Source organism: Ranitomeya variabilis, chromosome 6 (genome assembly GCF_051348905.1).
Source record: "Ranitomeya variabilis isolate aRanVar5 chromosome 6, aRanVar5.hap1, whole genome shotgun sequence".
Taxonomy (NCBI): domain Eukaryota; kingdom Metazoa; phylum Chordata; class Amphibia; order Anura; family Dendrobatidae; genus Ranitomeya; species Ranitomeya variabilis.
In genome coordinates this window covers 274,377,779-274,392,280 of record NC_135237.1, presented here as the reverse complement: position 1 = coordinate 274,392,280, position 14,502 = coordinate 274,377,779, and the positions used below count along the sequence as shown (strand labels likewise).

Here is a 14,502-nt window from a genome sequence, read left to right as displayed (position 1 = left end):
TCTTTGTTAGCAAGTCATTCAAATCAATTTTATGTAATTTCTTGACGAACAGTATTGCTTCACATGTCCCTTATAAGGAGCAGAAAATTAAACTCAAATTAAAAAATATACCATGTATTTTTTTTTTAGAAATGATCTTTAGGACAATGCATTATAGTGGTAATGATGGTATGATCACTTTGGCAGCAAATCTTACATGACATGGTGTGACCCAAATAAAAGCTTCATTAGTAATAAAAATATTAAGAATAAGGGTATGTTTCCACGTTCAGAGCCGCAGTGTCAAACACGCAGCGTCCAGATGTTACAGCATAGTGGAGGGGATTTCATGAAATCCCGTCTCCACTATGCGGTAAAACACGCAGGCGGCAGACCCGCGTAAACGGACGTAAATGCAGCTTACTACACATGTCTGCAGGCTCACCTGTCCCGTGGGAAAATTCCCACGCAGCTTTTGCCATAAAGTGATACCCTGAAGTATGGTTAAATTAAGAATATTAAAATACTTTTTTCAGGCTGGGTCTTTTTTTTTTTTCACTACTCTAGGATTAATAATGAATAGGCATCTTATTGACGCCTCTCCATTATTAACCAGGCTTAATGTCACCTTACAATAGCAAGGTGACATTAACCCCTTATTACCCCATATCCCACTGCTAAAGGGGAGTGGGAATAGAGGGGCTAAGTGCCGGAATTGGCGCATCTTACAGATGCGCCATTTCTGGGGTGGCTGGGGGCTGGTATTTGTAGCTGGGGGGCAATAACCATGGCCCCTCTTTAGGCTATGAATATCAGCCCACAGCTGTCTTCGTTGCCTTTCTTGCTATAAAATATAGGGAGACCCCACATCATTTTTTTGGGGGTCCCCATATCTTTATAGCCAGTAAAGGCTACGCAGACAGCTGCGGGCTGATATTCATAGCCTGGGAGGGGGCCATGGGTATTACCTCCTTCCCAGGCTACAAATATTGGCCCCTGGCTGTCGGCTTTCCCGATTTTTCCCGTTTTTTTTTTAAATGAAACGTTCATTCATAAACATCGGCATTGCTATTACAGATCTACTAGATGGTGGCCTGATTTTAGCGCATCGGGTATTCTAGAATATGTGCAGTATAGTAACACGAAGAAAGATGATTAAAGGTCAAGCAAATATCGTATCAAAAAACACTTTATTAACAATTATTAAAAACAGGGGCGGAGGCGCGTCCCCAGGATTGGCAGTCTGATCTGCGGTGGGTAATTTTTTCGGCGGTCACCATTAATATACTATGGTTTCCCCAGTCAGTACCACCAGCTGTATATTATGGCAATATTGCTTGTGGCGGTGCTGAGTGGGATTGTTATTATGTGCATTCTATAAATCCTTCTTGCCTCCACCTGCGGATGTAATTCTTTCCAATATATTGTAGTACCAATTTTTCTGAATTAATGCTGTATAACTTTTTGGAATAATTAGCTACTAATTGTAGGTAGTTTGTGAATTTCTTACTAGACTTGCATCTCCTGTGCACGTGCCTCCTGCGATCCTTACAATGCCCACATTTTTTGTCGCCCTTGTGCATTATCTTTCTTACACTTGCTGTCTGTGTTTTTAATAATTGTTAATAAAGTGTTTTTTGATACGATATTTGCTTGACCTTTAATCATCTTTCTTCGTGTTACGATGTCTATTTGATGATGGGTCCTTAAGTCCCTTAGATCAATGGTACAGATTTCTGATGAATATACCATTACCATGTGCGCTAGCCGTATAAGTTGTTATTTAATATGTACAGTATGTAGTTTATTTATGAAGTGGTGTTTAAATCCCGCTGCAATATCCCTGATTGGTCAGAGAAGCGTGGTTTAAATCCTGCACCAATTCACGGCCGGACTGCACCTGTCACTGATTGGTCGCGCCAGCCGCCCGCGACCAATTAGTGACGTGGGATTTCCGTTACAGACAGACCCTTAGACGATTATATATGTACTAGATGGTGGCTCGATTCTAACGCATTCGGTATTCTAGAATATGTATGTACGTATGTATGTACGTCGCGCTGTGAGTGGGGGTTAAATTCCACGCCAATATCGCTGATTGGTCGCGGCTGGCCATGTAGTATATAGCAGCCACGTAGTATATAGCACATCCACGTAGTATATAGCAGAGATGTAGTATATAGCACAGCCCACATAGTATATAACACAGCCACGTAGTATATAGCACAGCCCACGCAGTAGGTAGCACAGCCACGTATTATATAGCAGCCACATAGTATATAGCAGCCACGTAGTATATAGCACAGCCACATAGTATATAGCACAGTGATGTAGTATATAGCACAGCCCACGTAGTATATAACACAGCCACGTAGTATATAGCAGAGCCCATGCAGTAGATAGCAAAGCCACGTAGTATATAGCAGCCACGTAGTATATAGCACGGTGATGTATGTAGTATATAGCACAGCCCACATAGTATATAACACAGCCACGTAGTATATAGCACAGCCCACGCAGTAGATAGCACAGCCCATGCAGTAGATAGCACAGCCACGTAGTATATAGCAGCCACGTAATATATAGCAGCAACGTAGTATATAGCAGCCATGCAGTATATAACATAGCCCACGTAGTATATAACACAGGCCACGTAGTATATAGCACAGGCCACATAGTATATAGCACAGCCCACATAGTATATAGCACAGCCCACATAGTATACAGCAGTGTAGGCACCATATCTGTTATGATCCCAATGGCAGAGGATCTCAGAGATTACAGCAAAGTCTGCAAACATAAATACCAGCTCATAGGGAAGTGGTAACTAGGCTGACCATATACCTGATCCTAGCACAACCAACTAACAGTAGCCGGGGAACGTACCTACGTTGATCCTAGACGTCTCGCGCCAGCCGGAGAACTAACTAACCCTATCAGGGAAAATAAGACCTCTCTTGCCTCAAGAAGAAAGACCCCAAAGTTAAAGTATAAGCCCCCAACAAATAATAACGGTGAGGTAAGAAGAAAAGACAAACGTAAGAATGAACTAGATTTTAGCAAAGAGAGGCCCACTGACTAATAGCAGAAGATAGTAAGATGACTTATATGGTCAGCAAAAAACCCTGCAAAATATCCACGCTGAATATCCAAGAACCCCCGAACCGACTAACGGTGAGGGGGGAGAATATCAGCCCCCTAGAGCTTCCAGCGATATCAGGAATCACATTTTGTACAAGCTGGACAAAAATATGAACAATGCAAATAAACAAAAATAAGAAAGCAGGACTTAGCTTAACTTGCAAAGAACCAGGACCTGAAGACAGGAGCAAACAGAAATGAACTGATTACAACGATGCCAGGCACTGGACTGAGAATCCAGGAAGTTTAAATAGCAACACCCCAGGCCTAACGAACCAGGTGAGAACCAACCTGGGAAAAGACAATCCAAGTGCCAAACCACTAGTGACCACAAGAGGGAGCAAAGAAGTATAGTTCACAACAGTACCCTCCCTTTAAGGAGGGGTCACCGAACCCTCACCAAGACCAACAGGGCGATCAGGATGAGCAGCGTGGAAGGCACGAACCAAATCGGCCGCATGAACATCAGAGGCGACCACCCAGGAATTATCCTCCTGACCATAGCCCTTCCATTTGACCAAATACTGAAGCCTCCGTCTAGAGAGACGAGAATCCAAGATCTTCTCCACCACGTACTCCAACTCGCCCTCAACCAACACCGGAGCAGGAGGCTCAACAGCAGGAACCACAGGCACAACATATCGCCGCAACAAAGACCTATGGAACACGTTGTGAATGGCAAACGACACCGGAAGATCCAAACGAAAAGAAACCGGGTTAAGAACTTCCAAAATTTTATAAGGACCAATAAAGCGAGGCTTAAACTTAGGAGAGGAAACTTTCAGAGGGACATACCGAGAAGACAACCAAACCAATTCCCCAACACGAAGTCGGGGACCCACACCGCGGCGGCGGTTGGCAAAACGCTGAGCCTTCTCCTGTGACAACTTCAAGTTGTCCACCACATGATTCCAAATCCGCTGCAACCTATCCACCACGGAATCCACCCCAGGACAGTCAGAAGACTCAACATGACCCGAGGAGAAACGAGGATGAAAACCAGAGTTGCAGAAGAATAGCGAAACCAAAGTAGCGGAACTAGCCCGATTATTAAGGGCAAACTCAGCCAATGGCAAGAAGGTCACCCAATCATCCTGGTCCGCAGAAACAAAACATCTCAAATAAGCCTCCAGTGTCTGATTAGTTCGCTCCGTTTGGCCATTAGTCTGAGGATGAAAGGCAGATGAAAACGACAAATCAATGCCCATTTTAGCACAAAAAGATCGCCAGAATCTGGACACAAACTGGGATCCTCTGTCGGACACGATATTCTCAGGAATGCCGTGTAAACGAACCACATTCTGAAAAAACAAAGGAACCAGATCGGAAGAGGAAGGCAACTTAGGCAAGGGCACCAAATGGACCATCTTGGAAAAACGATCACACACCACCCAGATGACAGACATTCCTTGAGACACCGGAAGATCAGAAATGAAATCCATGGAAATGTGTGTCCAAGGTCTCTTCGGGATGGGCAAGGGCAAAAGCAACCCGCTAGCACGAGAACAACAAGGCTTAGCCCAAGCACAAGTCCCACAGGACTGCACAAATGACCGCACATCCCGTGACAAGGAAGGCCACCAAAAGGACCTAGCCACCAAATCTCGGGTACCAAAAATTCCCGGATGCCCTGCCAACACCGAGGAATGAACCTCGGAAATAACTCTGCTGGTCCACTTATCAGGAACAAACAGTCTGTCGGGTGGACAAGAGTCAGGTCTACCAGCCTGAAATCTCTGCAACACACGTCGCAAATCAGGAGATATAGCGACACGATTACTCCCTCTTTAAGAATACCAGCTGGCTCCGAGACTCCAGGAGAGTCAGGCACAAAGCTCCTAGAAAGAGCATCAGCCTTAACATTCTTCGAACCAGGCAGGTACGAGTCCACAAAGTCAAAACGAGAGAAAAACAATGACCAACGAGCCTGTCTAGGATTCAGGCGCCGCTTAGCAGACTCGAGATACATCAGATTTTTGTGATCAGTCAAGACCACCACACGATGCTTAGCACCCTCGAGCCAATGACGCCACTCCTCAAATGCCCACTTCATGGCCAACAACTCCCGATTACCAACATCATAGTTCCGCTCAGCAGGCGAAAACTTCCTAGAGAAAAAAGCACATGGTCTCATCACAGAGCAACCAGAGCCTCTCTGCGACAAAACAGCCCCAGCACCGATCTCAGAAGCATCCACTTCAACCTGAAAGGGAAGTGCGACATCAGGCTGGCACAAAACAGGCGCCGAAGTAAACCGGCGCTTCAGCTCCTGGAAGGCCTCCACGGCTGCAGGAGCCCAATTAGCCACATCAGAACCTTTCTTGGTCATATCCGTCAAAGGTTTAACAACGCTAGAAAAGTTAGCGATAAAACGACGGTAGAAATTAGCAAACCCCAAGAACTTCTGAAGACTCTTAACAGACGTGGGTTGAGTCCAATCATGAATAGCTCGGACCTTGACTGGGTCCATCTCCACAGCAGAAGGGGAGAAAATAAAACCCAAAAAGGAAACCTTCTGCACTCCAAAGAGACACTTTGAGCCCTTCACAAACAAAGCATTATCACGCAAAACCTGAAACACCATCCTGACCTGCTTTACATGAGAATCCCAATCATCAGAAAAAAACAGAATATCATCCAGATAAACAATCATAAATTTATCTAGATACTTCCGGAAGATATCATGCATAAAGGAATGAAACACTGAAGGAGCATTAGAGAGCCCAAAGGGCATCACCAAGTACTCAAAATGACCTTCGGGCGTATTAAATGCAGTTTTCCATTCATCTCCCTGCCTAATGCGCACAAGGTTGTACGCACCACGAAGATCTATCTTGGTGAACCACTTGGCACCCTTAATCCGAGCAAACAAGTCTGACAATAGTGGCAAAGGATACTGAAACTTAACAGTGATTTTATTCAGAAGCCGATAGTCTATACAAGGTCTCAAAGACCCGTCTTTCTTGGCCACAAAAAAAAATCCCGCACCAAGAGGGGAAGAGGATGGACGAATATGCCCCTTCTCCAAAGACTCCTTGACATAAGAACGCATCGCGGCATGCTCGGGTACAGACAAATTAAATAATCATCCCTTAGGAAATTTACTGCCAGGAATCAAATCTATAGCGCAGTCACAGTCCCTATGAGGAGGAAGAGCACTGGACCTGGACTCACTGAATACATCCTGATAATCACACAAATACTCAGGAACTTCTGAAGGAGTAGAAGAAGCAATAGACACTGGCGGAGAATCGCAATGAATTCCCTGACAACCCCAACTCGACACAGACATAGCCTTCCAATCCAAAACTGGATTATGGGTCTGTAACCATGGCAGACCCAAAACGACCAAATCATTCATTTTATGCAGAACAAGAAAACGAATCACCTCCCGATGTTCAGGAGTCATGCACATGGTCACTTGTGTCCAATACTGCAGTTTATTTTCCGCCAGTGGCGTAGCATCAATTCCTCTGAGAGGACTAGGAACTTTTAAAGGCTCCAGGACAAAACCACAGCGCTTGGCAAACGACAAGTCCATAAGACTCAGGGCAGCACCTGAATCCACAAACGCCATAACAGGGTAGGAAGACAATGAGCAAATTAAAGTCACAGACAAAATAAATTTAGGCTGCAAATTACCAATGGTGACAGGACTGACAACCTTGGTTAGGCGTTTAGAGCATGCTGATATAACATGTGTAGAATCACCACAGTAAAAACACAGCCCATTCTGACGTCTATGATTTTGTCGTTCGGTTCTAGTCAGGATTCTATCACATTGCATTGAGACAGGTGTCCGTTCAGACAACACTGCCAGAGGATTAGCGGATTTGCGCTCCCGCAACCGCCAATCAATCTGAATAGCCAGCGCCATAGAATCATTCAGACTTGTAGGAATTGTGAAACCCACCATCACATTCTTAATGGCTTCAGAAAGGCCATTTCTGAAATTTGCGGCCAGAGCACATTCATTCCATTGAGTAAGCACGGACCATTTCCGAAATTTTTGGCAATACACTTCAGCTTCATCCTGGCCCTGAGAGATAGCCAGTAGGGCTTTTTCTGCCTGAATTTCAAGATTAGGCTCCTCATAAAGCAATCCGAGCGCCAGAAAAACGCATCAACATCCGCCAATGCCGGATCTCCTGGCGCCAACGAGAAAGCCCAATCCTGAGGGTCGCCACGCAAGAAGGAGATAACAATTTTAACTTGCTGAGCTGAATCTCCAGACGAACGAGGTTTCAAAGATAGAAACAATTTACAATTATTCCTAAAATTCCTAAATTTAAATCGATCTCCAGAGAACAGCTCAGGAATAGGTATCTTAGGCTCTGACATAGGACTGCTAACAACAAAATCCTGAATGCCCTGCACTAGTGCAGCAAGCTGATCCACACTAGTAATCAAGGTCTGAACATTCATGTCTGCAGCAAAGCTTCAAGCCACTCAGAGAAAAAAGGGGAAGGAAGAAAGAAAAAAAACAAACTCAGAACTTCTTTTCTTTTAATCCCGCTTCTGCAATGCATTAACTATTCACTCGGCCTGGCATACTGTTATGATCCCAATGGCAGAGGATCTCAGAGATTACAGCAAAGTCTGCAAACATAAATACCAGCTCATAGGGAAGTGGTAACTAGGCTGACCATATACCTGATCCTAGCACAACCAACTAACAGTAGCCGGGGAACGTACCTACGTTGATCCTAGACGTCTCGCGCCAGCCGGAGAACTAACTAACCCTATCAGGGAAAATAAGACCTCTCTTGCCTCAAGAAGAAAGACCCCAAAGTTAAAGTATAAGCCCCCAACAAATAATAACGGTGAGGTAAGAAGAAAAGACAAACGTAAGAATGAACTAGATTTTAGCAAAGAGAGGCCCACTGACTAATAGCAGAAGATAGTAAGATGACTTATATGGTCAGCAAAAAACCCTGCAAAATATCCACGCTGAATATCCAAGAACCCCCGAACCGACTAACGGTGAGGGGGGAGAATATCAGCCCCCTAGAGCTTCCAGCGATATCAGGAATCACATTTTGTACAAGCTGGACAAAAATATGAACAATGCAAATAAACAAAAATAAGAAAGCAGGACTTAGCTTAACTTGCAAAGAACCAGGACCTGAAGACAGGAGCAAACAGAAATGAACTGATTACAACGATGCCAGGCACTGGACTGAGAATCCAGGAAGTTTAAATAGCAACACCCCAGGCCTAACGAACCAGGTGAGAACCAACCTGGGAAAAGACAATCCAAGTGCCAAACCACTAGTGACCACAAGAGGGAGCCAAGAAGTATAGTTCACAACACATATCCCTGTGAAAAAAAGAATTAAAATAAAAAATCTACTATATAATTATCTAAGGGTCACTTCTGTCTGTTTGCCTGTCACAGAAATCCCGCGTCGCAATCAGCAACGGGCACAGTTCGGCCGCGAATTGGCCCCTCCCTCCTCCTCTGCAATCAGTGCCCCCTCCCTACTCCCCCCCCAGTCAGCGCCCACATAGCGATAATCGGACTGCCTTACACTGCGGCATAACGCGGTGTAAGGCAGTCCGTTAACGCTGCCATTAACCCTCTGTGTGACCAACATCAATAGTAAAAAAATATAATGTTAAAAATAATAAAAAAAATTAAACAGCCCACGTAGTCCCAAGCGGCAATAACACGTGATGATGTAGTGGTCTCGCGAGACCGCTATGTCATCTCCGGTCATTGCCGCAATGCATTCTGGGGACTGCAGCGGCATGCGAGGAGCGGAAAAGGCCTGGGCTGGATCCGGGGGGCCGTCGGAGGGTGAGTATATAACTATTTTTTATTTTAATTTTTTTTAACAGGGATATGGTGCCCACATTGCTATACACTGCGTGGGCAGTGTTATATGCTAAGTTGGCTGTGCAATATAATACGTGGCTGTGCTATATACTACGTGGGCTGTGTAATATAGTACGTGGCTGTGTAATTAATGCATGTGGTGTGTTATATACCGCGTGGGCTGTGTTATATACTACGTCGGCTGTGCAATATAATATGTGGCTGTGCTATATAGTACGTGGCTGTGTTATATACTGCATCGGCTGTGCAATATACTACGTGGCTGTGCTATATACTACGTGGGCTGTGCTATATACTACATGGACTGTGCAATATACTACGTGGCTGCAGGGCTCAAATCGCGGTCGGAGTGCGCCTGTCGCTGATTGTTTGCGGCCGGCCACGTAGTATATAGCACAGCCATGTAGTATATAGCACAGCCATGTAGTATATAGCAGCCCACATAGCATATAACACAGCCACGTAGTATATAACACAGCTCACGTAGTATATAACAGCCCACGCAGTGTATAACACAGTCCACGTAGTGTATAACACAGCCCACGTAGTGTATAACACAGCCCACGTAGTGTATAACACAGCCATGTAGTATATAACACAGCCCACGTAGTATAGTGCACAGCCACGTAGTATTGCACAGCCCACTTAGTATATTGCACAGCCCACATAGTATATTGCACAGCCCACGTAATATATTGCACAGCCACGTAGTATATTGCACAGCCACGTAGTATATTGCACAGCCCACGTAGTATATAGCACAGCCACGTAGTATATAGCACAGCCACGTGGTATATTGCACAGCCGACGCAGTATATAGCACAGCCCACGTAGTACATTACACAGCCACGTACTATATTACACAGCCCACGTAGTATATAGCACAGCCACGTATTATATTGCACAGCCGATGTAGTATTTAACACAGCCCACGCAGTATATAACACTGCCCACACAGTATATAGCAATGGGAGCACCATATCCCTGTTGAAAAAGAATTAAAATAAAAAAGTTATATACTCACCCTCTGACGGCCCCCGGATCCAACCCAGGCCTTTCCCACTCCTCGCGCGCCGCTCCGGTCCCAAGCGGCAATAACACGTGATGATGTAGCGGTCTCGCAAGACCGCTACGTCATCTCCGGTCATTGCCGCAATGCATTCTGGGGACCAGTGCGGCGCGCGAGGAGCGGGAAAGGCCTGGGCTGGATCCGGGGGGCCGTCGGAGGGTGAGTATATAATGATTTCTCTATTTTTTTAATTATTTTTAACATTATATGTTTTTACTATTGATGCTGCATAGGCAGCATCAATAGTAAAAAGTTGGTTACACAGAGGGTTAATGGCAGCGTTAATGGACTGCCTTACACCGCGTTATGCCGTGGTGTTAGGCAGTCCAGTTAACGCTATGTGGGCGCTGACTGGAGGGGGGAGCAGGGAGGGGGGCACTGACTGCAGGGGAGGAGGGAGAGGCCAATTCACGGCCGGACTGTGCCTCGGGCCGCAACCAATCAGCGACGCGGGATTTCAGTGACAGACAGACAGACAGACAGACAGACGGAAGTGACCCTTAGACAATTATATAGTAAATAATAGATAGATACATAGATATACTAAACATCGGGCTTGGTATTATCTATCTATCTATCGTATCTATCTATTATCTATCATCTGTCTATCTATCTATCTATCGATATATCTATCTAGCCATCTATAGCTATATCTATCGATAGATATATTTATAGATAGATAATAGATACGATAGATACGATAGATATGATAGATACGATAGATACGATAGATAGATAGATAGATAGATAGATAATAGATACTTCTATCATATCTATCATATCTATCTATCGGATCTATCGGATCTATCTATCGTATCTATTATCTATCTAACTATCCCATATCTATCATCTATCTATCGATCTATCTGTTATCTATCATCTATCTGTCTGTGTGTGTAAACATTATTCTTCAATGGAGTATGTAAATGAAGAGGTTGGACAAGAAATGACATCACCCTTTTTTTTTGGTATATCTTTACTGAGCTTACAAAAACACACACAAATCCGCATGAAAAACACATCAAAAAATGCATGAAAAACGCAGGTGACCTCAGGTGCAGATTTTACCTGCGTCAAATCCTGATAAAAAACTGATGCAATCCTGAACGTGGAAACATACCCTAATAAGGCAGTAACATTTATTCTATCCAGCACTTAATTTATCATGGTTTTACTTACTTCTTGTTTCCGATGATCAAGAACGTCATAGGTCTTAGACTTAGTGTTAGTAACAATTGTCTGATATCGAATATTGATCTTTTCAATTCCTTCAATTCTAATATTCTGAAGATCAGCCAAACTTTCCAAGACATTGCTCATGTCCGATATCTTTTCAAGACGCTTACAGAATGTGTCCAATTTCCCAAATATATAATTTTCACTGGAATTACAGAAGAGTGACGATTTATAGGCACATTAAAATATAATTCAGAACAATGAGGAATTTAATCGCTTTTACAGTTCTGAAACTGCATTATTGAAATGCAATTCATTTAATACTTTTTTCCTTTGATAGCCTAGATTAGTCATTTGGACTGCAATTTAAGAAATTATAGAATTACATTTATCTTTCTTATTTGCTTTTTAATTCTGAGCAATATAAGGACAAAGTTATATTTCCGCTAATTGAAGTAATACAATAAATTAGTGGAAAACACTGCTCAAAGAGAATCTGACACCAAGTTTATGCTGTCCCATCTAAGAATGATATCAAATAGATGAAGAGTTCCTGATTCTCTTTCTGGGTCACATATTGGGTGTCCTGCTGCAATATTATATGCTGCAGCTCTGCTAGTGCTCTCAATGATCAGCTTCTCCAATGTAGTCATCAATATTCATGAGATCTGCTTAACCCCTCCCCTACCATGGATTGCAACCTTCTTCCTATGTACCGTGCAGGCAGGAAGCTGTCAATCAATGCTGCAGGCAGGCTTAGATTCACCTCATCATTGAGAGAACTATTGGAGCTGCAGCAGACAAACCATGTTTTAATCAAAACTACTACAAGAAGCACCATAAGTGACAGAGTTGGAATCAGGGGTCTATGTTCATAATTTTTTCACCATCAGTTAGGAAAATACCTGTTGAAAGATTCACTTTAAATAAGGGTTTGGATTGTAATTATTATTCTCAGAGTTTCTTGGGCGTGCTTGTAGATTATGTTTTAGTCGCCACAGCTGCATGATTTGTGGCTGCTAGACAGCCTGAATACATGTGGAGATTGCCTGTTTGTTAGGAAATCCCTGCATGTGTTCAGGTTATCTAGCAGCCGCAAATCATGCAGCTGCGGCAACTCAAACATAATCTACGAGCACACCCAAGATACTCAGAGAACACCAGAGCATGCTTGGAAAACTCAAGTAATGAGCACATTCGCTCATCACTAGTTTTGACCATATTTTCCAATCCTACTACAGTGAAACAGCTGGTTCATCCTCCCTTATTCCAACAGTGCACTTCACGAAACATGCTAACCCTAATTTGCTGTGCAAGTAGGCACAACATTATGAACAGTTATTGGGCACAACATAGTGATGATTAAGAGCAATTCTGAATCTTTTTTTTTTTTTTACAGAAGATTGCACTAATTTTCGTTAACTCAAGAAATCACACAATCAGACAGCGGAAACCAGAAAAAAGCTGAATGTATCTTGGGTGCCACACAGAAAAAGGATGAAGAGATGCAAATGCGTAAATCAAGAGTTTTGCTTCATTTGATATTTATCACCTCTCTAATGGATATGTGACAAACATTTGATTGGAGGGATATTACTGCTAGAACCCTTATCAGTCCTTACAGCATGATTGGTGTAAGAGTGTACATACGTTACTTGGCTCTATTGACTTCTATAGGAAGAGTAATGCATTTGTCACCTTGACTCCCATTATCAGTGAATGAAGCTGTAGTGACACATTTTTACTGCTGATCTATTCACATGTGAGTTGACTTTCTCCTGTCTAAATCATTTTTCAACCTGTAGAGGGCGCTGCCTGTTCTTAAAAAGTGTACAACCCCTGGCAAAAATTAAGGAATCACCGGCCTTGGAGGAAGTTCATTCAGTTGTTTAATTTTGTAGAAAAAAAGGCAGATCACAGACATGGCACAAAACTAAAGTAATTTCAAATGGCAACTTTCTGGCTTTAAGAAACACTAAAAGAAATCAAGAACAAAAAATGTAGTAATCGGTAATGGTTACTTTTTTTAACCCCTTCACCCCCGGAGCTTTTTCCGTTTTTCCGTTTTCGTTTTTCGCTACCCTCCTTCCCAGAGCCATAACTTTTTTATTTTTCCGTCAATTTGGCCATGTGAGGGCTTATTTTTTGCGGGACGAGTTGTACTTTTGAACGACATCATTGGTTTTAGCATGTCGTGTACTAGAAAACGGGAAAAAAAATCCAAGTGCAGTGAAATTGCAAAAAAAGTGCAATCCCACACTTGTTTTTTGCTTGCCTATTTTGCTAGGTTCACTAAATGCTAAAACTGACCTGCCATTATGATTCTCCAGGTCACTACGAGTTCATAGACACCTAACATGACTAGGTTATTTTTCACCTAAGTGGTGAAAAAAAATTCCAAACTTTGCAAAAAACAAAACAAAACAAAATTGCGCCATTTTCCGATACTCGTAGCGTCTCCATTTTTCGTGATCTGGGGTCAGGTGAGGCCTTATTTTTTGCATGCCGAGCTGGCGTTTTTAATGATAGCATTTTGGTGTAGATACATTCTTTTGATCGCCCGTTATTGCATTTTAATGCAATGTCGTGGCGACCAAAAAAACGTAAATCTGGCATTTCGAATTTTTTTTCTCATTACGCCATTTAGCGATCAGGTTAATGCTTTTTTTTTATTTATAGATCGGGCGATTCTGAACGCGGCGATACCAAATATGTGTAGGTTGGGTTTTTTTTTATTGATTTATTTTGATTGGGGCGAAAGGGGGGTGATTTAAACTTTTATATTTTTTTTATTTTTTTCACATTTTTAAAAACTTTTTTTTTTTACTTTTGCCATGCTTCTATAGCCTCCATGGGAGGCTAGAAGCAGGCACAGCCCGATCGGCTCTGCTATGCAGCAGTGATCATAAGATCGCTGCTACACAGCAGATTTGCAGGTGTGCTGTGAGCGCCGACCACAGGGGGGCGCTCACAGCCACCGGCAATCAGTAACCATAGAGGTCTCAAGGACCTCTATGGTTACAATGGAGGAGCATCGCCGACCCCCGATCATGTGACGGGGGTCGGTGATGCGCTCATATCCGGCCGCACGGCCGGATGCGGTAGTTAAATGCCGCTGTCTGCGTTTGACAGCGGCATTTAACTAGTTAATAGCGGCGGGTGATCGCGATTTCACCCGCCGCTATTGCGCGCACATGTCAGCTGTAAAAAACAGCTGACATGTCGCGACTTTGATGTGCGCTCACCGCCGGAGCGCACATCAAAGCGGGGGTCCCGACATGTGACGTACTATACCGTC

The 14,502-nt window shown here is 43.5% G+C and overlaps 1 protein-coding gene across 1 annotated transcript in view; it reads right to left on the bottom strand.

Moving 5' to 3' along the window:
• LOC143782325 (dynein axonemal heavy chain 5-like) overlaps positions 1 to 14,502 on the bottom strand; it is a 610,263-nt gene that overhangs the window by 516,421 nt on the left and 79,340 nt on the right. The window contains exon 15 of the mRNA XM_077269680.1: positions 11,208 to 11,409. Coding sequence (XP_077125795.1) covers positions 11,208 to 11,409 — 202 coding nt within the window. The remainder of the gene's footprint in view (positions 1 to 11,207; positions 11,410 to 14,502) is intronic.